Source organism: Girardinichthys multiradiatus, chromosome Y (genome assembly GCF_021462225.1).
Source record: "Girardinichthys multiradiatus isolate DD_20200921_A chromosome Y, DD_fGirMul_XY1, whole genome shotgun sequence".
Lineage (NCBI taxonomy): Eukaryota > Metazoa > Chordata > Actinopteri > Cyprinodontiformes > Goodeidae > Girardinichthys > Girardinichthys multiradiatus.
In genome coordinates, this window is record NC_061818.1 from 21,503,210 (window position 1) to 21,525,915 (window position 22,706).

General features: G+C 39.6%; 2 protein-coding genes across 3 annotated transcripts; one reads left to right on the top strand and one right to left on the bottom strand.

Annotated features, from left to right (window-relative positions):
- Positions 1–2,867: 2,867 nt before the first annotated feature.
- On the bottom strand, positions 2,868–17,904 carry LOC124864369 (transducin beta-like protein 3). Its single transcript, XM_047359137.1, has 23 exons — positions 17,747–17,904; positions 17,585–17,636; positions 17,402–17,497; positions 16,495–16,542; positions 16,278–16,419; positions 16,103–16,187; positions 13,306–13,476; positions 13,135–13,210; positions 12,957–13,053; positions 12,664–12,881; positions 11,321–11,462; positions 10,850–10,908; positions 10,630–10,736; positions 10,375–10,504; positions 8,973–9,212; positions 8,805–8,875; positions 7,245–7,401; positions 6,818–6,876; positions 5,461–5,564; positions 4,908–4,979; positions 4,562–4,720; positions 3,994–4,087; positions 2,868–3,692 (listed from the first exon to the last, which is right to left on the bottom strand). The coding sequence occupies exons 1-23, from the start codon at positions 17,776–17,778 to the stop codon at positions 3,320–3,322; spliced, it is 2,784 nt and encodes a 927-aa protein (XP_047215093.1). The 5' UTR covers positions 17,779–17,904; the 3' UTR covers positions 2,868–3,319.
- Positions 17,905–18,552: 648 nt separating this feature from the next.
- On the top strand, positions 18,553–20,880 carry LOC124864389 (RING finger protein 151-like). 2 transcript variants are annotated; one of them, XM_047359168.1, is made up of 4 exons: positions 18,553–18,996; positions 19,570–19,715; positions 19,812–19,908; positions 20,277–20,880. In XM_047359168.1, exons 1-4 carry the CDS (start codon positions 18,994–18,996, stop codon positions 20,748–20,750), a joined length of 720 nt encoding a protein of 239 aa, XP_047215124.1. In that variant the 5' UTR covers positions 18,553–18,993; the 3' UTR covers positions 20,751–20,880. The 2 variants fall into 2 exon arrangements, with proteins under 2 accessions (XP_047215124.1, XP_047215123.1); XM_047359167.1 differs by having other exon boundaries at positions 18,554–18,996; positions 19,546–19,715.
- The last annotated feature ends 1,826 nt before the right edge of the window (positions 20,881–22,706 follow it).

The window sequence follows — 22,706 nt, forward strand, 5'->3', positions numbered from 1 at the left end:
AACTTGATGTTCTGATGTCAGACGAATGTGGTCACTGGGCTTAGAGTGTCACAGTGTCATCAGCAGGTTGCAACAGAGATACAGAGAGACTGGAACTCCAGCCACATTTAAGGAAGGTGAGAGACACCCAAGTGTCACAAGTCGGACCATTTGAAATCATTTACATCAGCGTGGTCTGCTTGCTAGACAATCTGCAAGGGCCCCTGACCACATCACCAGGCACAGGCATCATCGCCTTGCATGGGCCAGGGAGCATTTACGCTGGACGAGGGACCAGTGTGCCTCAGCACTTTTCTCTGGTGGAAGTCAAATGACGTTGAGCAGAAATGATGGCACCAACAGTGTTGGAGACGTCAAGGAGAGTGCTATGCATCACCCATAGTTGTCACCAAACGAGCCTTTGGTGGTGGTGTTATAGTGTGGGCAGGCGTGTCTAGTCAATACAGAACTGCCCTACACTTTAAAAATAGTACATTGACACACCCACAATAATCCAGTTATTGTGCCCCTGCATGAAAACAACAGGCCTAAGTTCATCTTCATGGACGACAATACTCCAGCTCATCAAGGCTGCGTCATTAATGAACGGTGAATGGAGTAGCCTCCCATTTCTCCAGACCTGAATCCTATGGAAAACGTATGGAAACAGCGAAGTAGTCAGTAGAGGCTCGTAACTCTGTACTCCAGAACCTCAGTGACCTGAGGGCCGCCCTTCAAGAAGAGTGGGATGCCATGCCTCAGGCAGACAATAAGTCCACTTGTGAACAGCATCCGACGTTGTTGTCAAGCTGTAGTTGATGCTCAAAGGCACATGGCACATTATTGAGACACTGAAAGTATTTGTTGTGGTATACCTACATTTGTTGTTGGCTTTTGTTTCAATAAATTGTGAGATGAGGAAATCACCATTGCATGCTTCTACTTAAATGCCCTACTTTCATAAAATAATATCACTGTACCGTGAACATTTTATGTTTTCCATAAATAACCCGAAAGCCAAATATCCCTTACTTTTTGTAAGTAGTATCTTTGAACATGTAGTGACTCGATTTTTGTCAATTTTTTCTATGAAAAATACTCAAACCAATCCGATTAAACAAACGACTTCCATGAACATCATTTCTCAATTTTTGCGAATGATGCTTAATTTAATTTAGGCCTGGACTTTGACTTGGGAGACCTTATTCAGAGCACAATTCTGAACTCTTCTTAATAATCATCAAAATCCCCACATTCTGATACAAATAGCATATATATAACTGAGTCATCTCATTGGTATGAATGTATGAATCCTAACCAATCCATTCTCATCTTCTGATTTCCATAACTCTTCAGGCACTAATCTCTAAGCCTTTTCAAGGGGTCCTCTAGGTGAATTACTGAGTCACATATATTGTATCAGCCTGACCTAAACAGCTGTAAGATCTAGTAACCACAACATTTCCATAACTGGACTACTCTTGAACAGGCTCGTGTGTTTGGTAATAACAAAACAATCTTTTTTCATACTAAACTCATGTCTCTCTCCCACAATTGTAGCTCTGACTGTATGTTTATAGTTGTTTTCCTGCTGCAAAGTGAACTGCCAACCCAGTCTCAAGTCAGCTGCTGAAGAAAGACAAGTCCACAACATGATGCTTCCCCCACCATGTTTCAGTGTTTCGTGCAGTTTTACTTTTCCGCTGCCCATAGCATTTTTCACATAAACCAAACGCTTCCAACTATTGTGTCATCTGATCAGGGCACCTTCTTCCATGTTTGCCGTGTCCCCTAAATGGCTTATAGCAAACCTTAAATGGGAACTCCTTTGGCTTTCTGTCAAGAACTTTCCTTTCTCCCATAAAAGCCAGATTTACTAAGTACATGAGTAAAAGCCAGCATCTAAACAGATTCTCAGTAGCTCCCCCTAAACCACCATGGGCCTCTGCGCTGCTTCTCTAAGTAATTGCTCTCCATGCCCAGCCTGTCAGTTTAGATGGATGATCACGTTTTGGTAGTTTTGCAGTTTTTTCTATTCTAAGATGATTGATTGCAGAGAGGTCTGAGAAGTCTAAATCTTGGGAAAGTGTTTTAAAACCTAACCCAGCTTTAAACTTTGCACAACTTCAGCCCTGATCTTTCTGTTGTGTTCCTTGGTCTTCATGGTGCTGTTTATTCACTAATGTTCTCAAGCAAAGCCCTGAGTTCTTACAGATCAGATGGATTTATACAACATTTATATTACACACAGATGGAGAGTATCACTACCTGGGTGACGTCTGTTGATATTTAGTTGCACTGGATTTATTTTTAGGGGTATCAAAGTAAAGGCCATGTTATTTTTATTTAGAAAAAATGTGAAAAACTGATGTTTGTGAATAATGTGACAAAAGGGGAAATGAGGGGTATGAAAAATTGTGCAAGGTACTGCATTTAGTTGCTAACCTCTAGAGCTTTAGGAATTCTAGTTTTCTCTCCCCAAAACTTTAGATGTTTAGACATTCCTGGCAGGTTAAAACTGACATCCTGCAAACGTCCTGTTGGGCAGCAACTCAAGTTTTTAAAAAGCTTTTTAAAAATCTGGTTGACTGTTGGTTTAGGTCCTATGATTTCCTCATTGCAACAGCATTTTTTTATGCAAAATAAATTAAATACTTCTGATTTTATTGAGTCTTATTCGGCAGGAATCTATTACAAATACTTCTTTAAGGCAGAAATTTGCAGCTTTTTTTTTGTTTCTGTTTAAATCAAGCCTGAAAATTGAGGTTTCTGAGGTTTTGCAGAACAAACAACACTTGAGGTCATCTAATTAAATAACCAAATGAATACCTGGCAAAAAATAAAAACGGGAACTTAGTTTACCATTATTTACAAAACACGCCCCTAAATAGATATTAATATTTTATTCATAAACATATAAATCACTACATGTATGGGTTACATGAGGAAGCTGTAAATTTCTAATCCTGTAAATAGAAATCAGGTACTTCTGCATGCCTACTAATTAGTATTTGCTTTCAGAAAATTGCCCTGGCACACAGCCTAGATGCCTAAGCCACCATTTCTACGTTCTTTTTGTAACAGGACACCTCAAGGAAGGTGTCCTGTTACAAAAACATAAAATCAGGATGGTTCAGTACTTTTGTTTCTTGTTTAAAACTGGCAAAGAGGAACTAATTTAGGGTTTAGGTGGTACAGAAATATTTCCAGTGAAACCTGTTATCTGGATTTGCATAATTTCCCCCTTTGTTTCCTGATGTCTGCAGTCAGTCAGTCAGCTAATGATCTGCAGAGTAAAACCTCAGGAGGTTTCCGTCTACAGGTGAGCTCCATCATCCTGTCAGCTTAAAGTCCGGCATTGTAGAGCGGATGAAACTATGACATTTTTCATCACTTGCATTGCATGATCGTCCTCCAGCTCTTCCTCCTCTGAACTTTCCTCGCTCTCTGACTTGTGGTACCCGTTGGTTTTGGTACTTCTTCTGTTTTTCTCTAGTGCACCGTTAGTGGAGGCTTTCTTTGAGGCACGGACTTCATCTGCCTCCTCTTCATCTTCCACATGAGAATATGGCTCCTCTTCTTGGCCGCCGTCACAGTCGTTGTCTCCGACTCCCCTTTCATCACTGCTGCCTTTTACTTTTTCCTTGTCCATGAAAAACAAGGGCTGCGTCTGTGTGAGAGGAGTAGTGTCCGTCTCTTCGTCCTGCTTCATACTAGACGACATATAATAAAACCGATTATTTACATTTGAACTTGTACTGGAATGTTTAAAGCAATCACTTGTGGTTTTTACTGTCAGCGTGTTCAGTGTGGGAAAGCAACACTCTGCCGCCACAATGTATTGCAGCTTTCATTGAATCTAACTCACAATTGACATGTCAGGTTTCACCTGCAACAAATTAAAGAGGACGTACAAGACGAGCTTCACGTACGCATCAGGAAAAAAAGGCTTACATAAACCACCGGTCAACACTCCAGAGTGTTTCAAATAAGCTGAAGAGTTAAACATCTCACCCAGAAGATGCTCCAGCTACTCTCATTTTCTGCCACATGTAGTTGAGGAACATGGACGCCTGCAGCAGACGGCCGATCCTCTCCATGTGTCTCTCTGTGGGAAGAAGATAAATAAAACCTGTTTATTTATTAAAATCTCCTATTTACCAAAAGGTGCTTAATAGATTTTTTACAGAATTTGAAATAGGTGAAGCTAAGGCTTCGCCACTTGAGTTCTGGATAGAGTATATTTACAGATACAGGGTTTTTCATCTTAAGTGCAAAATTTATATATTTTTGGTACAATTTTGGCCAAATTGCTGCTCTGAGTGGGTTGTTCTTTCAACAAATGGCATGTTTTAGAGTCTGTATACTCCATTTAACGATGATTTGATTACCAAACTAGTTGACAATTATTTTAATAACTGATTCAATTAATTGTTTCAACCCTAATTGGGTCCTCAAGAAACAAGAAGTCCAATTATCCTGGCTAAATATTTATTTAGCCAGGATAACCAGTGTCCTCTGGGTGTTAATCTGAGTTGAGGCCACGCTGTAACACTTTGTGCCCATGTTGCTGCCTGCTGACCTGTGTATGGGATGAGACCCTCCAGGTAGGTCCGGGCCCCCTGGTACTGCAGCAGCTCCTCGGGCAGCAGGTGCGTCAGCAGCACCTGTAGGCATGCCTGGGCATCCAGACAGTTCCTGGCATTGGTGTTCCATACAACACAGTAGCGCAGGAGCGACTCTGAGTAGGACAGCAACCAGAATATTAAATACAGGGAAAAAACCTACAATTTTAGGTGTTTATAAAAACTTCCTTGTATTGTTTGCATATTTGAGACGTTTATTGCTTCCACATAAATCAGGGTCCACTTTCGGTGCACTTCAGAACCTCCTAAAAACAATCCAAAACAAATTATTTTGAATGTTACCTTTTTGATCTACTCGCAGTTTCAGCAGCGTCTTTTCCAGCAGCTCGCTGCCGTCCTCCACCTGACGAATTGCTAGAAACAACACAGCAAGCTGTCATTTAGCAGCTGAGATCCATTTGTTCATGCAAAGTTTAAAACAAGTAGAATATTTTGCACACAGACAACTGATGGGCTTCTTATTTTAATAAGAAACATAAACACATGGTTTTTTAAAGCTTGTTTATAGAGGAACAGTCTCACATCTTGGGATTTCTGCAGCAAGTTTGTTGCATCATGTCCTGCCTCCTGTCAACATTCTGGAGTCTGAACAATAACAATAACCAGTTCTTTACTCTGTAGAAATGCTCCAGAGCTTACGGAAAAACAAACAGGTATGTCATGTTTATGATTTAATGCACAAGTGAGTCAGTGAGAAGCCATTCGGAGAAGAGTATTGACAGACCGAGGATAATCGCAGGTGGAAAAATGACAACGATGAAGACGGTTTGTGTATGTAATTATCTTAGGAGGACAACAGAATAAAGGCTGACAAACGTTCAATCAAACAAAGTACCTTTGATAACAGTGAGCACTGTGTGAGGCTGGTCCAGTGAGATGGCTAGACCTAGGGCCTTCAGATATTTCTTCTCATGCAGCAGGTTGGACAACTCCTGCTGCCTTCAAACACAACAGAAACACACAAGATGTACCTGCTGGTGAGAACCTGAATACACTTAATAGAAGGTTTTTATTGCAACAACTACATGTAAATGCTTGATGAGGCATGAACATTTTTTACTGTACAGTTTATGTTTAATATCTTAATTACATTAACTGTAGATCCACACCATGGATGCACCTGACTGCTGATAAACATACTGGCACATCTTAATAAATAACAATATCATTTATTTCAGTAAATCAAATCAAAAAGTGCAATTCATACATTATATAGATTTATTACAACCAGAGTGATACATTTAAAGCATTTATTTACGGTTTATTATAGCTTAAGAAATGTTAAGTTATGGCTGATATAATAATGGGAAAAACTGCTGGATCAACAGTTGTCCAGTACTGTCAGCCTCCATAAGCCACTAAAAGTCACTGTTAAAGAAGCTGTCTGTTCACAAGAGCTGCATCCGAGCATATGAATGGAAAATTTTGTGGAAGGAAAAGGTGAGAAGGGTGAGAACCTGAATTTTGGGTTTTCATAAACTTGAAGCCATAATAATCAAAATGAACACAAATGAATCAATATACTAATTTCCCTTTTGAATTAAATTATTGCAAAAAATAAATTTTGTTTTAAGATATTTTTTCGGCACTAGTGGCCTTTTTATTTTTTTGACAGTAGGCAGACAGGAAAGAGGGGTAGAGAGAGGTGGAGACATTCGGCAAATGTCGCCGGGTCCGAGACACAAACCCGGGATGGTCGCTTCGAGGACTCTAGCCTCTGTACATGGTCACGCGCTTAACCCCTACACCATCAGCACCGCGCCCGCAACAAATTAATTTTTCAATGACATTTTAATTGAGACCAAGTTGCAGAATAATCTGTATTGAAATGTCAATGTGTGAAATATTGCAATTGCGAAGGCCTACTTGGGTGCAATAATAGGTAAGATTATAATTCAAGTGTCATGCATTCAAATTCAGTTTTTCAATAACATTTTTAACTTTTGGGTTAATCATAAATGATAGTGTTATTGCGATATTTAACAATGGTATCGCAAATATATGTTTTCCTGGTATCATGCAACCCTGATTGAGAAGCACCTGTACATGGTGAGAAGTGCCAAGAAAGGAAGGTTTAACAAATGTATAAAACGTTTGTCTGGAGCTTTAGCTAAAGTGAGAAGATGGGGATGAAAGCCACAGGAGCTAATTAAATCAACTTGATCTGTGACAGGCTCTGGCGAATGTCTTACTTCAGTATCTGATCCTCTTGTTTGGCCTGTTCCTCTGCCAGCTCCACTTCAGTCACATCCTAATCATGTAAAAAATGGCATCAGTTATCAAATAACCCCAGCATGAAAGAGTACGGCGTTAGCAGCAAAAGATCTAGTCGTGACATCCTCAAAAACACTGGGGAAAAAAAGCAACTATAGTTACCCAACATATTTGGATACAATTGAAAAAAGAACTATGGCAAAAATTTCAGATTTGTTTTATTAAAAGAAAAGCAGGCATTAAAGAGCTGCAGTGGAAAAGTTATTTACAGCGACTAGGAAATAAAGGCAGTACATTAGTATACCTAATCTACTCAGAAGTGCTTTTTTAAGAAGTCAATGGTTTAAATAATCTCCTCAGTAACCCCTTGCTCAGTCGGGGAACCATCAGTGAACTCCAACTCACCATCCACACTGAGATGTTTGAGTCTGCTGAGCCCGTGACCATCTTATCATCCTTACGACTGGCGTGGAGACCCCAGACTTTGTCTTGGTGTGCGTCCAACGTCTTTACGCACTCATTGGTCTTTATGGTCCACAGTTTTACTAAACCATCTGAACCGCTGAGGGGAAAGAATCAAAAGTTTTGTTTTTATAAAACTGTGTACATTGAAAACACAAATATATACACTGGAGGGATAGAACAACAGAAAAAGCGATGAAAAATAAATCAATTAGGTAGTTTTAACACTTTAAAAGGTCTATAAAACTGTAACAATTATTTTAAAAAGCTTTAGCAAAAATCTCACAATGAATTCAAACCTAAACATCTATTCTGTTTTGTAGGCATCTGAGCCACTGTGTTGCTGCTGCTTTCTAAAGTATTTATATCCCTCGAACACATTATGTATGTTACAAACATGAATCTATTTTATAAGGGAATTTACTTGATAGGCCACCAATAGCACATAGTGTGCACAAAAAGCATAATAAAGACCACGGAGCCCTACAGAAAACTGTTCAATCAATCATCCAAAAATGGAGAAAAGTATGGCACAACCACAAATCTGCCAAGACATGGTCAGGCTGATACGACGGTGTGAATCAGATCCAAAACTGTAGAAAGTCGTGCACTCTACAAATCCGGCCTTTGTGTAACTGTGGCAGGAAGACATTTATAGTAGACAGAAAAGGGAGAAGCAAACATGTGGACAAAGGTTTTCTAGTTAGATGAAACTGACATTATACTTTTAAAGCTGTCATTTTAAACACAATGTGGTGAAAAGAAAGCTAACATTGCGCATCACTCAGAATACACCACGTCCGTAGTGAAACACGGTGGAAGCAGCATCATGTTGTGGGGATGCTTTTCTTTAACAGCCACTCTGGTCAGAGTTGATGGGAAGGTGGATGGAGCAGAATACAGGGCAACTCTGGAGGGAACACCTGCAAACGACTTGAGACTGGGGTGGAGATTCACCTTCCAGCAGAACAACCACCCTAAACGAACAACTAGAGCTACAATGGAACAGTTTAGATCAAACGGTCCAGTCAAAGTCTACACCTAAATCTTTCATAAGTCATTGAGGTTTTACAATTACAGATGCATTCCATCCAATCTGCATGAGCTTGAGCTGTTTGTTTAAGAAGAATGGAAAAAAATGTCACACAAGTGGAAAGCTGGCAGAGAGATACCGAAAACAAACCACAGCTGTTTCTACAAAGTAGAAATACAAACGCAAAGGCTGAATACAAACACAAGCCACACTTTTCAGATTCCCTCCACTTCACCATTAGGCACTACATTGTGCTGATCTGTCACATGAAATCCCAAAAAAACACAATGATGTTTGTGACAAAATGTGGAAAAGATGAAGGGGTAAAAATATTTGACTATATTTTAGCAAGGCTCCATATAACTGCACTTTATTTTTTACAAGATCTTTCTTTTAAAACTCCACAATGCAATCATACGCTGACATTGTAAAAGGAATCAACAAACATCTGGACAGAGGTGAGTTAATACCTGGTCAGCAGCTGGGTGCCACGGCTCACAAAGATCACTTTCAGAACCGATGCATCATGTCCCTCAAAAGTCTTAAAGAGAAATAAACCGAGTTATCTTTACATGCTTTCTAAAAGCAAACACCAGCACGTAATAACAGATATCTGAGATTTCCTAATGCATTCCCACCTTGAGGCAGCTAAAGTCCTGCAGGCTCCACAGCTTGGTGGTTCCGTCTGCAGAGGAGGAGGCCAGGACCTGGTCCACCGGAGAGAAACAGACGCTCCAAATCCCCCGACGGTGGCCCCGAAACACCCCCAGGAGCCCCAAGTTTCCATCTCCTGTTAAGGACCAGAGTTTGGCTGTGCGGTCCTGGGAGCCAGAGGCCAGCAGTTTGTCGTTGGGAGATACCGCAACACTGTTGACATCCTGTAGAAACAATGAAGGTTAAAACCACAGGAATCAGTCGGGAATGAAATTAAAGACGTTCAGAGCACTGAAGATTAAAACGTTCAATATAAGAAGGCATTTCAAGAGTTTTTCCCCCTCAACAAACAGATTCTTAGCATTCATGCATTCAAGAGTCACTTTCAGGTTAATAGGGCCAGACCTTTTTACAATAAGTTGAAGGAATGCTACTCTGGAAAACAAAAAGGAAGTTAGGTAACCTGTCACAGATAATGCTCTGATAGTTCTTTTGTTCGTCTCACCCCTGAAGCATGCAAGGGCGACAGGAAAAAGTGCTAAGTGAAAATGTGAAACCCACGAGTGAGCAAGACTCCAAAAATGATCCTGCAATTCCTTCTGAGCAGAGCCATCCTGCGTAAACCTGTTTCCATGACGACAGATTTCAGTCTGCTTCAGGCACAAAATAAGAGCGGCCACCTTCTGAGCTTTAAAGAAAAACAAACACACATACCAAACATATACTTGTTTGCTAATGTATAAATAGTGTTCCTCTGGTCCCACTTCCCTCAATTAGATCTGAAATGTAATTAAGGTAAAATGGATGGAAAATACATAAACTCAAATGACATAACCCCTCATTTTGAAAATGAGAAAAAAGGAGCCACAGAGAAACAACTATATAAAAACTTCTGAAATTCTGGAGAAAAATTGCTAAAAGCCACTTGAAAACTGCCTCATATTTATTGGAACCCTTGGTAAAGATGGTTAAAAAATAATTTGAGGTATTAGTGGACTAGCAGCATCTTTCATTTCAACAATTCCTAATTTTCCAAACTCTACTTTCTTGATTTTTAGTTTTTATGACTGTTAGGAATAACCTTTATTAATATGACTCATAGCTTTCTTTCCCATTTATAACAATGATATAAAATATAAGTTCTAATGTTTCCATTTTGTTAGAATAGGATAAGAATGTTCATAAACATACATTACAAGGATAAATGGCCCAAGGTTTGTCATAAACGACCTGAGGCTGGGACACTGGGGTTGATAGTGGAGCAGCCAGTAACTGGTTTGATTAGAAAGCTACAGCGCACTTAGATTAAATATAGACACCTGCTACTACAACATCTAACAGATAGACACCACAATGGGGACACATAGTCTACTGATAATCTTGTACCTTATCGTGTGCCTTCTCTGTGGTGCGGGGGCTCAGCTGATGGATTTCTGCTCCAGGAAACTCTGCTGGCAGATCCCAAACCTTCACGGTGCAGTCCTGACTGCCGGTCACAACGAAGGATGCCTTCATCCTGGACACCAACAAAGATGAAAATTCACCGGTATAGCTCGATTAGTCCACAGCTGTCAAGCTGTGTGTGTGTGTAGCAGAGATGAGAAACCTCAGCAGCCAAAGAGCTGCAGAGAGGAGTTCTACCTGGAGCAGCTGATGGAGCCCACAGCATTAGTGTGGCTGGATCCCTGAGCTACACATCGGACCTCGCCGCTGACGCTGTCCATCTGCCAGACACACACCGACCGGTCCTACACACACACAAACACACACACACAACATGCAAATGTATATAGCTGCTGCAAAACTGTACATGCACGTGCCACATGCATGAAACCGTTTTCATTGGGTCGCAGGAGGTTACCTTTGCACAGCTTGCAAACAGAGATCCTTTTTTGAACACATCCAGAGTGAGGACGGTATCTGAGGAAGATAGACTGATTAAACAGAGCAGAGATAAACATCTTCATCCAACCTGTTCAGCAAGTCATAAACATGATCATTCCAGACCTGATTTGTTTCGATTCTGGCTTCACACAAAAGTTTTTTTTTTTTTTTACGTTGCCTTTCTTTTGTGTTAGAAACTTTAAAGGGTAAACCCCATTTCTCAAAAATATTTGCCCGTTTGTTGTTTAGTTGTCAGTTGTAAACTCAGCAAATAAGAAATCTTGACTCCAAACAAATTAAAATCATCTCACTAAAAATGAATGAGTTCAAAAGAACTATTAATGTACATATGGACACCTCTGTACTGACTGGTTTGTTTCATGGTTAAGCAGAAGTACAGGCGGGACACCAGCTTAGAAACGGATGCTGCCCTCTGCTGGTTGCTAACCTGTGTGTCCGTAGAGGATCTGACAGCTGTTGGTAAGCAGTTGGAAAACCTTCAGCTGACAGCTGTTTGTGGCCACCACAATGTGACTGTCCTCTTTACCCAGGAACTTCACGTCCAGTACCTCGTCGCTGTATCCCACAAACTGCAAGAGGTACAACAGAAGTTACATTTAAATGAGGAAAATTCGCATTTATAATAACAGAAGTTTCCATTCACTCATCATCTGCCTGTATTCCACATGATCTTTGGGCTTTTTATTAATAGATTTCAGCAATTTTTATTAGGGCTGGACTTATAATCTAACATGCCACGTCAATGAATTTTAAAAGCAAGAATCTGGTGCACAAGTCTGAATTTAAACAAACTATGTATTTGGCTCAATTTTCCTGATTGCAGAGAAACCACACATTTCTTGTAGCCATCAACAAGCTTCTGGTCAGAATATCTGAGCCATCTTCTAATAGGAAAAGGTGGAGGTCATTTGAAGTCAGTGTTTTCCTGGCTAAGACCTATAGCTTTCAGGCATGTTCTGTGAATTTATAATAAGGTTCATGTCACAGCCATTCCAGAAGTTTAATGTTCGCCTGCGTTATCATTCCAAAACAACGTCACTATTCTGCTGGAACATCCAACTAGGTCCAAGTTTCAACCATCTAGTTGTTAATTTAAGGTAAATTTGAAGAATATGGTGGGACTTTGATCACAGGACCAGTACGCCTGGCAGCGAAACATTCCCTCAGCATTATGCTGCCACCACCATGCTTGTCGGTAGATACAGTGTTCTTGAGCTTAAAACCCTCACCTCGATTCGCCAAGTATTTATCTTGCCATTGTGGCTACACAGCCCAATCTTTATCTTGTGTGGCCATATAACCATTTTCCATAAAGAATTTGCCTTATCCATGCGTGGAGCTGCAATTTTTAGACATGGAACCTGCTCATGTAGAAATACGTGCCTCCTTCTTGGTCAGCACTCCATAGCGATGTGAAACTAGCTGTAAATAGTGACACTGTTGCTATAGGACTTTCCAGTTCATGGTCTCTGTGTTATTTTATTTAAAAGCCAGGCACTGTTAGTGCCTAGTCCTGCTCTTGCTCTTATTGAAGTACCTTCCAATCAATTCCACTTGAAGGATATCATCCATGCTTTTCCAAAACAGCTTCACAATACAGCTGCAGAGGACTACCAGCAGCTCAATTGGCTATAAAGGAGCTTGCCTCAGGCCTACTCCTTACATCACACCTGATAATCTAGGCTAACTCAGCCCAGCAGTGACAGCAGCAGGTTAGACTGCACATGGAGCATGAGCCATGCATGTAATGAGTCAATACTAAGTACTGACCTGCTGGTGTGTGGTGAGACTGGGCAGCTGATAGAAGAGTATGTTGTGCTCTGCTGTGACCGTAGCCAATCTGGAGGAGGCAGGCAGGTGGAAAAGATACGTCACACTGCGAGGGTTGTCCTCCTCTTCGTCTTCCTCAGAGGACGGAGTCAAGGTTGAGGGAAGAGTCTGGGTATAAACACAGCGAGCAGTGCTGGCCTCCCACACTCTCAGCACACCTGGAGGGGAAATAGGGTACAAAGGTAAGGGATATAGATGTAAAAAAGGCACATAAAAATGATTGTGGATCAAACCTTTGCTGCCAGCTGTGACGAAATGCAAGTTTTTGCTTTTTACTCCAATCTGAGATAAGCCTGTCTTCTCAGGCAGCAGTACAACTCCCTCGACAGCCTGGAGGAAAAAAGACAACAGACACTAAGCTTGTTTTTACTAAAAAAAATATATATATATTAAAACTTTCTCACATCTTACCTCATAAACAGGAACAGTTCTCGTTGCCTGGTGAGATTTGAGGTCCCAAACAGTGCAGATTTGATCCCTCCCAGAACTACAAGTTCAACATTAAGACCTATCAGTAAAAATCACACACAAACAGCAGCGAGATTCTTAATAAATCTGCAAGGGTGGCCGATTTCTCTGTACCTGATCATGGTGCCACCATCTCCGCTGAAGCTGAGAGAGGTGACGGCGCTGTAGTGGCTCTGCAGGATGCACACACATTGACTGGAGCGCAGGTCCCACAGCCGAATGCCACAGTCCAGAGACGAGGAGAACAGCTGCAGTCGGCTGATGTCAGGGTGGAACTGGACCAAACTGCACAAACACACCATAGTTTCTGTGCGACTGTACGATGTTTAAGCTTCACAGCATCTTGCAAAACTATTCAGCCCCGTGAATTTTTCCATATTTTGTAATGTTAAAACCACAAACATCTATGGTCAAGACCTGGAGGTCCACCTAAAGGCACCAATTGTTGACAAGGACAACTATTGGTTGGGCCCTCTACCAATCTGGCCTTTATTAAAAAAGAAACAAGAAATCATGTTTAAATCAATGAAGGAAACAGAGCAAACACAAGAGACCAAAACTGAACATTTTGGCATAAATACAAAATGCTGTATGTGGCAAAAAATAAAATAAAAAAAAATAAAAAATCATGCTGCACTGAGCATAATTGCCACCACAAAAAATTATGGCGACACCATCATGCTGAGTTTCTCAAGCAAGGAAAGAAAAGTTAGTGTGAGTTGTTGGGAAGATGAATGGAGCTAAATACAGGGCAATCCTGGAGGAACACTTGTTAGAGGCCGCAAAAGACTTGAGGAATAGCGAGGAGGTTCACTCTCTAGCAGGATAACTACCACAAACATCCTACCACAGCTACAATGCAAGGGTGTAGATTGAAGCACATTCACGTCGAAGCCCAGGCCTAAAATTACTTGATCGAGAGATCGAGTTGAAAAAGTACAGGTCCTTCTCAAAATATTAGCATATTGTGATAAAGTTAATTATTTTCCATAATGTCATGATGTAAATCTAACATTCATATATTTTAGATTCATTGCACACTAACTGAAATATTTCAGGTCTTTTATTGTCTTAATACGGATGATTTTGGCATACAGCTCATGAAAACCCAAAATTCCTATCTCACAAAATTAGCATATTTCATCCGACCAATAAAAGAAAAGTGTTTTTAATACAAAAAACGTCAACCTTCAAATAATCATGTACAGTTATGCACTCAATACTTGGTCGGGAATCCTTTGGCAGAAATGACTGCTTCAATGCGGCGTGGCATGGAGGCAATCAGCCTGTGGCACTGCTGAGGTCTTATGGAGGCCCAGGATGCTTCGATAGCGGCCTTTAGCTCATCCAGAGTGTTGGGTCTTGAGTCTCTCAACGTTCTCTTCACAATATCCCACAGATTCTCTATGGGGTTCAGGTCAGGAGAGTTGGCAGGCCAATTAAGCACAGTGATACCATGGTCAGTAAACCATTTACCAGTGGTTTTGGCACTGTGAGCAGGTGCCAGGTCGTGCTGAAAAATGAAATCTTCATCTCCATAAAGCTTTTCAGCAGATGGAAGCATGAAGTGCTCCAAAATCTCCTGATAGCTAGCTGCATTGACCCTGCCCTTGATAAAGCACAGTGGACCAACACCAGCAGCTGACACGGCACCCCAGACCATCACTGACTGTGGGTACTTGACACTGGACTTCTGGCATTTTGGCATTTCCTTCTCCCCAGTCTTCCTCCAGACTCTGACACCTTGATTTCTGAATGACATGCAGAATTTGCTTTCATCCGAAAAAAGTACTTTGGACCACTGAGCAACAGTCCAGTGCTGCTTCTCTGTAGCCCAGGTCTGGGGAATGCGGCACCTGTAGCCCATTTCCTGCACACGCCTGTGCACGGTGGCTCTGGATGTTTCTACTCCACACTCAGTCCACTGCTTCCGCAGGTCCCCCAAGGTCTGGAATCGGCCCTTCTCCACAATCTTCCTCAGGGTCCGGTCACCTCTTCTCGTTGTGCAGCGTTTTCTGCCACACCTTTTCCTTCCCACAGACTTCCCACTGAGGTGCCTTGATACAGCACTCTGGGAACAGCCTATTCGTACAGAAATTTCTTTCTGTGTCTTACCCTCTTGCTTGAGGGTGTCAATAGTGGCCTTCTGGACAGCAGTCAGGTCGGCAGTCTTACCCATGATTGGGGTTTTGAGTGATGAACCAGGCTGGGAGTTTTAAAGGCCTCAGGAATCTTTTGCAGGTGTTTAGAGTTAACTCGTTGATTCAGATGATTAGGTTCATAGCTCGTTTAGAGACCCTTTTAATGATATGCTAATTTTGTGAGATAGGAATTTTGGGTTTTCATGAGCTGTATGCCAAAATCATCCATATTAAGACAATAAAAGACCTGAAATATTTCAGTTAGTGTGCAATGAATCTAAAATATATGAATGTTAAATTTTCATCATGACATTATGGAAAATAATGAACTTTATCACAATATGCTAATATTTTGAGAAGGACCTGTATGTCCACATAGGCTCTCCATCCAATTTCACTGAAGGGGCTGAATTTCAGTCTCTAAACGTGCAAACCCGAAGTAGAGACTACAAAAGGACTTGTAGCTGTGGTTGCAGCAAAAGACTGACTCGGGGGCCCGGAATACAAATACACCGATTTCCATAGGTAAAACAAAACGTCAATTAAACTTTGAGAATCGTGTATCATTTTTCTTCCACTTCAGAACTTTGAACCTTCTTTTTTTTTGTCTATCACATAAAACCCAAATACGCTGATGTTTGTGGCTGCGTCGTGACAAAAAGTTCAAAGCATTATAAACACTTTTGCAAAAGTGCTGTGAGTGCATTATGCCACATGAAAGTCTTTGTAATTCTCATTGCTGTGTCTCCTTTATGGTAACAGACACTTACTGTACAACACCAGATGATCCTTTAAGGTTGTGAGTGCAGTACTGCTTAACCACATCCCAAACTTTTATGGTGGCATCACAACCGCCTGCAAGACAAATACAAATCAGTAAAACATGAGGTTTGTTGGTGATGTAGCAGAGGTCAGGTGGTCTGTGTTAATCGTGGCATCGCTGACCTGTGGCAAGCAGGGTGGAGGTGGAGTCAAAGGTCATGCTGGCCACAGGGATGGTATGAATGGCCTTCCAGGAGCGAGTGCAACTGGCCTGCCTCCAGTCCCATTGCTTCAGTAGCAAAGCTCTGCTGGCTGTCACCAGCATCTGGACACAATGGAAACATGTGTTACTGTTTTAACCTGATCTGTTGGATATTTGAGTGAAGTAATCATTGCCTACCTCATCATCACAGCTCAGTGCAAATGATGTTATATCCTCTTGATCATCCTGTAGAGCAAATTTAGACAAAGTTAGGAGAGGGAAAAACTCGCAATGTGTCTAATGACGGCATGCATCGGAATCTAGATTATTTATATTATTAAAAGATATTTATAAGCGCAAGTTTAATATCCTTTAATAAATTAGTGGCAAAGGGGCATAAGTGACAATGTCTGGGCAAGATTAAAAAGCCAAAAATAGTTAAAAACAACTCATAATTCAATTAGATTTAATGTTTGACAGCAATCACTAAAAAAAGAATTTCAGTTGATAGATTTTACTTCACATCATATATATATATATATATATATACAGTATATATATATATACATATACTGTATATATATATATATATATACTGTATATATATATATATATATAGTATATATATATATATACATATACTGTATATATATATACTGTATATATATATATATATATACTGCATATATATATATATATATATACAGTATATATATATATACATATACTGTATATATATATATATATATATACTGTATATATATATATATATATATAGTATATATATATATATATATACAGTATATATATATATATATATATGCAGTATATATATATATATATATATACAGTATATGTATATATATATATACTGTATATATATATATATACAGTATATATATATATATACTGTATATATATATATATATATATATACAGTATATATATATATATATATGCAATATATATATATATATATATATACAGTATATATATATATATATATATATACTGTATATATATATATATATATATATATATACTGTATATACACACCAACATAGCTGTAGGATCTATTCCACAATCGTAAGCCGTGTGAACTCACATGTTCCACACAGTGGACGATCTTGCCTGTGCTGATCTCCAAAACATTAACACGGGATCCACATGTGCAGAAAATGTACTTCTCATCTTTGCTGATCTGGAAAACATACATACAGAATTTACATTTAAAAGACCGAGTACGTCTCTGATCACAGCTCATCTTACACAACTTTTCAAAACTTACCTGCACCTTCCCTCCTTTATAAAACGGCTCGATCTTGCTGGAAACGGCGTAACTACAACACAATTAAAACGGAAATCCATCAGTAAGACCTTACAGGTTTCCATCACACACTTTCAGTCAAGTTGGCTGCCAGACGGTAAGACGTATGTGCGATAAACTTACTTTGTCTTGAACTGAAGGTTTGTGTTCGCCATTCTGCTAAGAGGAACCTCCTAAAGCAGATTTTGTTTTTAGGAAATAAACACGATATAATCATTGGCTTCTCATTTCACACGTTGACTGTAGCCGCCACACCACGCATGTTGTTACCGAGTCGCACACGTTGTACGCCATCTGAGCGAGCGGAGCTGTGATTGGTCAAAAGTTCAGCACGTAAGATGTTACTTACTACCCTGTTACAAGGTACGTACGCGTTCTCATCCGCCGCATTAGTACAGTAGAGACTAGTTTGAAAACTAAAACTCGATTGTGGTTTGCACGATGACGTTTATAGTTTTATAATTCAGAGGTTTTTGATTTTTGTCATATGGAAAATACAGCAACTAAAAAACTAGATAGTTAAGCAACACGCCACTGCAAAGAAGTCATTGCAGTGTTGGGCCCACAATGTTACAATATGAAAATCTTGATAAACAACCCCCCCTCAAAAAAATTTATCCTTTAAATCATCATAGTCTTAAGATAAAGTAGGTGATATAAAACCAGGTAACAGGTAACTAGACCTAATGTAATTTAAAAAAATCTATCTATCTATCTATCTATCTATCTATCTATCTATCTATCTATCTATCTATCTATCTATCTATCTATCTATCTATCTATCTATCTATCTATCTATCTATCTATCTATCTATCTATCTATCTATCTATCTATCTATCTATCTATCTATCTATCTATCTATCTATCTATCTATCTATCTATCTATCTATCTATCTATCTGAAGATGGGAACGTTAGAACACTTAATTATGTGACGACAGGGTCCCTCTCCAATATGGTGGCTTCATTAACGTGCCGACCTGTTAGCTAGCTACGCTTGAAAATAACGCTCAACGTTTTCCTTTTCATAGCAGTGACATTTCTTTTAGTTAATTGGGTTACTAAGATGAACCTAGACTGTTTTAACTGTTTTTATTCTGCTTAGTCACAACAATAGGCAGGCACAAGTCACCGTTATACACGGGAAGCCAGAGTTTGGTGCTAGAACAGCAGGGAAATGACGCTGCCCACAGTAAAAACTACAGTCTATTTGTCCGAGCGCACTCCTTCCTTCATGTTCTGTCAGGAATGTTCATGTGTGTGTTGTATTGATAACAAGGGTGTGTGTCTGTGAGTGACATGTGAGAGATCGATAATGTGGAGTAAAGCAGCGGCGAGAATGGAAACACTATAAGGGACGAAGAGTTGTCATGGTAAGTAAACAGCAGTTTCTATTGGGTTGTTGTATGTATTATTCTAGATTATTTTTATTCAGGATAAAATAAACAAATTGGATTTGAAATATCTACGCATGTGAACATCTCTGAGAGTGAAGGCTCAAAACAAAGTGAAGCCATGAGCAAATAATCTAATAATTCTAATTATTAGGGTTCATATTTGAAGGAATTAAAACCTCACATAAACATGATGCTGTAATAAGAGATATTTTTTATAGTTACTGTGACACAAACAGAAAAAAATTGCTCTGTGATAGTATTTATTTTTGTAATCATGGGATTGGTCATATGACTTTCCAGAACAATTCTGTGCTGTTGTCCCTTCTTTTATGCTAAGAAACTGTTGTGGGGAACTGTGGGGCACAGTGTACATTTGCTGTACAGAAATCACACTGTTTCATATATAAATGTCCTCCTCAGTTGTCTCAGTTTTGGCTTAAAATCCCTCTGCTCCATAACCAAAAAATATTCAACAAAATCTATCTTGCAATACACTTTTGAAATATATATACTGCACATATCTAGGCTGACCCAGACGTTTCAACACAGAGTGGGGGCTACGATGTGGAGCTGTTTGTGGACCCTCCAGACCACGATTTGATCTGCACCATTTGTCAGGGGGTCCTCAGATGTCCAGTGAGAAGTGCGTGCCACCACATCTTCTGCAAGAAATGCATCTTACAGTGGCTAAAAAGGTCCAGAATGCTGTGCATCTGATCAGTACTGTAAATGAACTTTAATTTGTCTTTCAAGTCAAGAAATAAGGACTAAAATACATTTGTCTTGTGTAGACAGGAGACCTGCCCCTGCTGCAGGAAACCAGTAAATTCAAGCTTGATCTTTGTCATGTTCAAGCTGAGCAAATCGATTGGACGCATGAAAATAAAGGTAGGAAATGTAACTAGTTTAAATGTATTTGTAAGCTGTCGTTTCCTTTAATATCTAATTGAATAAACAGTATTTGTTTTGTTTTTTTAAATTTCAAATGACTGACTAATCACTCAACTAAACTTGGCATTGCAAATGTAATATTTAGTTCCAGAATTTCTTTTAATTAATTAATAAAAGTTGTAGTAACCCTGCCGAATTTGAATTATGTAATTATTAAAGATATCCAGGGTATACCCTGCCTCTCGCCCATAGACTGCTGGAGATAGGCACCAGCTCCCCCGCGACCCACTATGGAATAAGCGGTAGAAAATGACTGACTGACTGACTAATTATTAAAGATCTGTGTGTATGTGCCTCTGTCACAGTGTAAAAACCAGATTCGTGGATGTACAGAAACCTTCACCCTCTCAGAGCAGTACTGTCACAGCATGGGCTGTCTGTATGAGCTTATCCCCTGCCCGTACCAGGGCTGCAGAGCGCAGCTTCTCCGCAGGGACCTGGAAACCCACGCACGCCACTGCGAGCATTGGCGGCAGCCCTGCCACATGGGTTGTGGGACAATACTCACTCACAGCACCCAGGCTCAGCACAACTGCTACAAACAGCTGAGGCAGGAGTATGAGACCAGGCAGAGGTACCACAGGGCTATTGCTACGACCCTACAGAGGAAGATGAGGAGGATGCAAAGCACCATGGCCCACATGAGGAGGCAAATAGGATTAATATGTGAAAGCCTGGAGGTAATGGATGATTTGCATGAGGTGGAGGAGGAGGTGGACCTTGGAGAGAGCAGCAGCAGCAGCTCCAGTGGGACTTCAAGCAGCAACAGCAACTGTTAAGGGAGCACATTGCTCTTGTGTTCTCCTGCTTGTGTTTGTTTCCTGCAGGTGATGTGCTTAAAATGAATGATTATTTGACAATTTTGTACTGTAGTTTTAATTATTTTTAAATAAATTATTCAACATTGAATTGTCCGCGCATTTTGCTTGGAGGAGTAGAGAATAAATCGAAACTTGAATGATATTGACAATTATAATAAATTCAAAATCTTTAATACTTTCGATTACTTTCACTTGTGAGCCAAACAATACAGGAGTAATTATATTTTATTTTCAGGAAGATTAATTAATTAATAGGATATAAATAATTGTATATTGTAAGGAATGATCAAAAAGAAAGTAGGAATTGTTATGTTATTGCAATTATATGACAATTCTTATACTTGAAAAAAAATAGTTATTAAAAGGGAACTTGAAAATAAGGCCAATAATGTGACTGATAATTATAATGAAAATATTATTTTCTTTGAATTGTTCAAACCAAGCAGGGCATTGGAAAGCGAACAAGTACACGTTCGCAGCATTTATCAAAGCAATTTTGTAAATTTACGTTTTTATAATTTTAAAATTAGATACAAAAGCATAAATTCGGAGGGTGTCATATTTGGAAGCTACCAATAGAGACAGCAGAGTGGAAGGAGGCGGTAATGCACCTAAAAGTTGTTTGCAAACCGCTATAAAAAAAAGAAAGAAGAAGAAGAAGAGCCCGGGCCAGATTTTCGAAAACATTTGTGAGTAGTTATCCAGCATTCCTTCCTGACTGATCTCATGGAAACGGTTGTTGGTTGAACCCGGAAAAGGATTGGTTGGAGGCAGGATCTTGGCGCGAAACTTCGATCTGAAAACGTTGGTCTACTTAGAACCCCACAGTGGTAGAAATTATTTACTTTTGGAAGTGGCAGTAAAAGGCATAAACTGGTATGTGAATGGTTCAGAATGGATACACAGGAGGATAATATGGACTTTGATGAATGGACGCCAGTAAGTAGAGGGAGAGGACGCGGATGAGGTAAAGCAGAAGAAGGGAAAATGTTAGACAGCCAAAGGAGTAAAAGAGAGTTGGAAGAAAACAGTTCTGAAGAAGAGAGAGTAGTTAGGAGGAAAATCGGAAGGGAAGAATGTAAAATAATATTAAAGATAAAAAATGAAGAAGAAAAAGAGAACCTGAGTCCTATTTCACTATCTAGAGAAATTAAAAAAAAGATAGGAGATGTTGAAATGGTGAAGGTCTTGAGAGATGGAAATATACTGGTGGTGTGTAAAACTGAAGAACAAAGAAGAAAGGCTTTACAAGTGGAAAACATTTGCAAGAAAACAGTGACAGAGAGGAAGATTATAGGAGAAGATAAAATCATTCGGGGGGTAATTTATGGCATTCCTATGGAGGAAGATATAGACAAGTTAAAAAAAAGCATTGTTGGTGCAAAGGTAAAAAATCTCAAAAGACTGACAAAAAATGTAAATGGTGAAAGAGTAGGAAGCCTGTCAATTTTAATAGATTTTGAAGAAAAGGTGTTGCCACAAAATGTTAAAATAGGATATCTGAGTTTTTCTTTGAGGCCTTTCATTCCTCCACCACTAAGATGTTTTAAATGTCAGAGATATGGTCACATAGCAGCTGTCTGTAAAGGAAAACAAAGATGTCCAAAGTGTGGAGAAGATCACAGAATTGAAGATTGTGGGGAAGAAGTGCAGGAAAAATGTTGCAATTGTGGAGGGCAACATAGAGTTACATTCGGGGGATGTGAGGTAAGGAAGAAAGCAAAAGAAATCCAACAAATTAAAATGACTAAAAACATAAGCTATGCCGAAGCAGTCAAAAATGTACAGAAAGAAAGATCAAGGGATGAAGGTCAAATTAGGATTCCAGCTTATCAACAAAGAAAAGTAGAATCAGAGGAAAATGTTACAATGTCTGTGGAAAAACTGATATTATTCATAGCTTATGTCATTAAC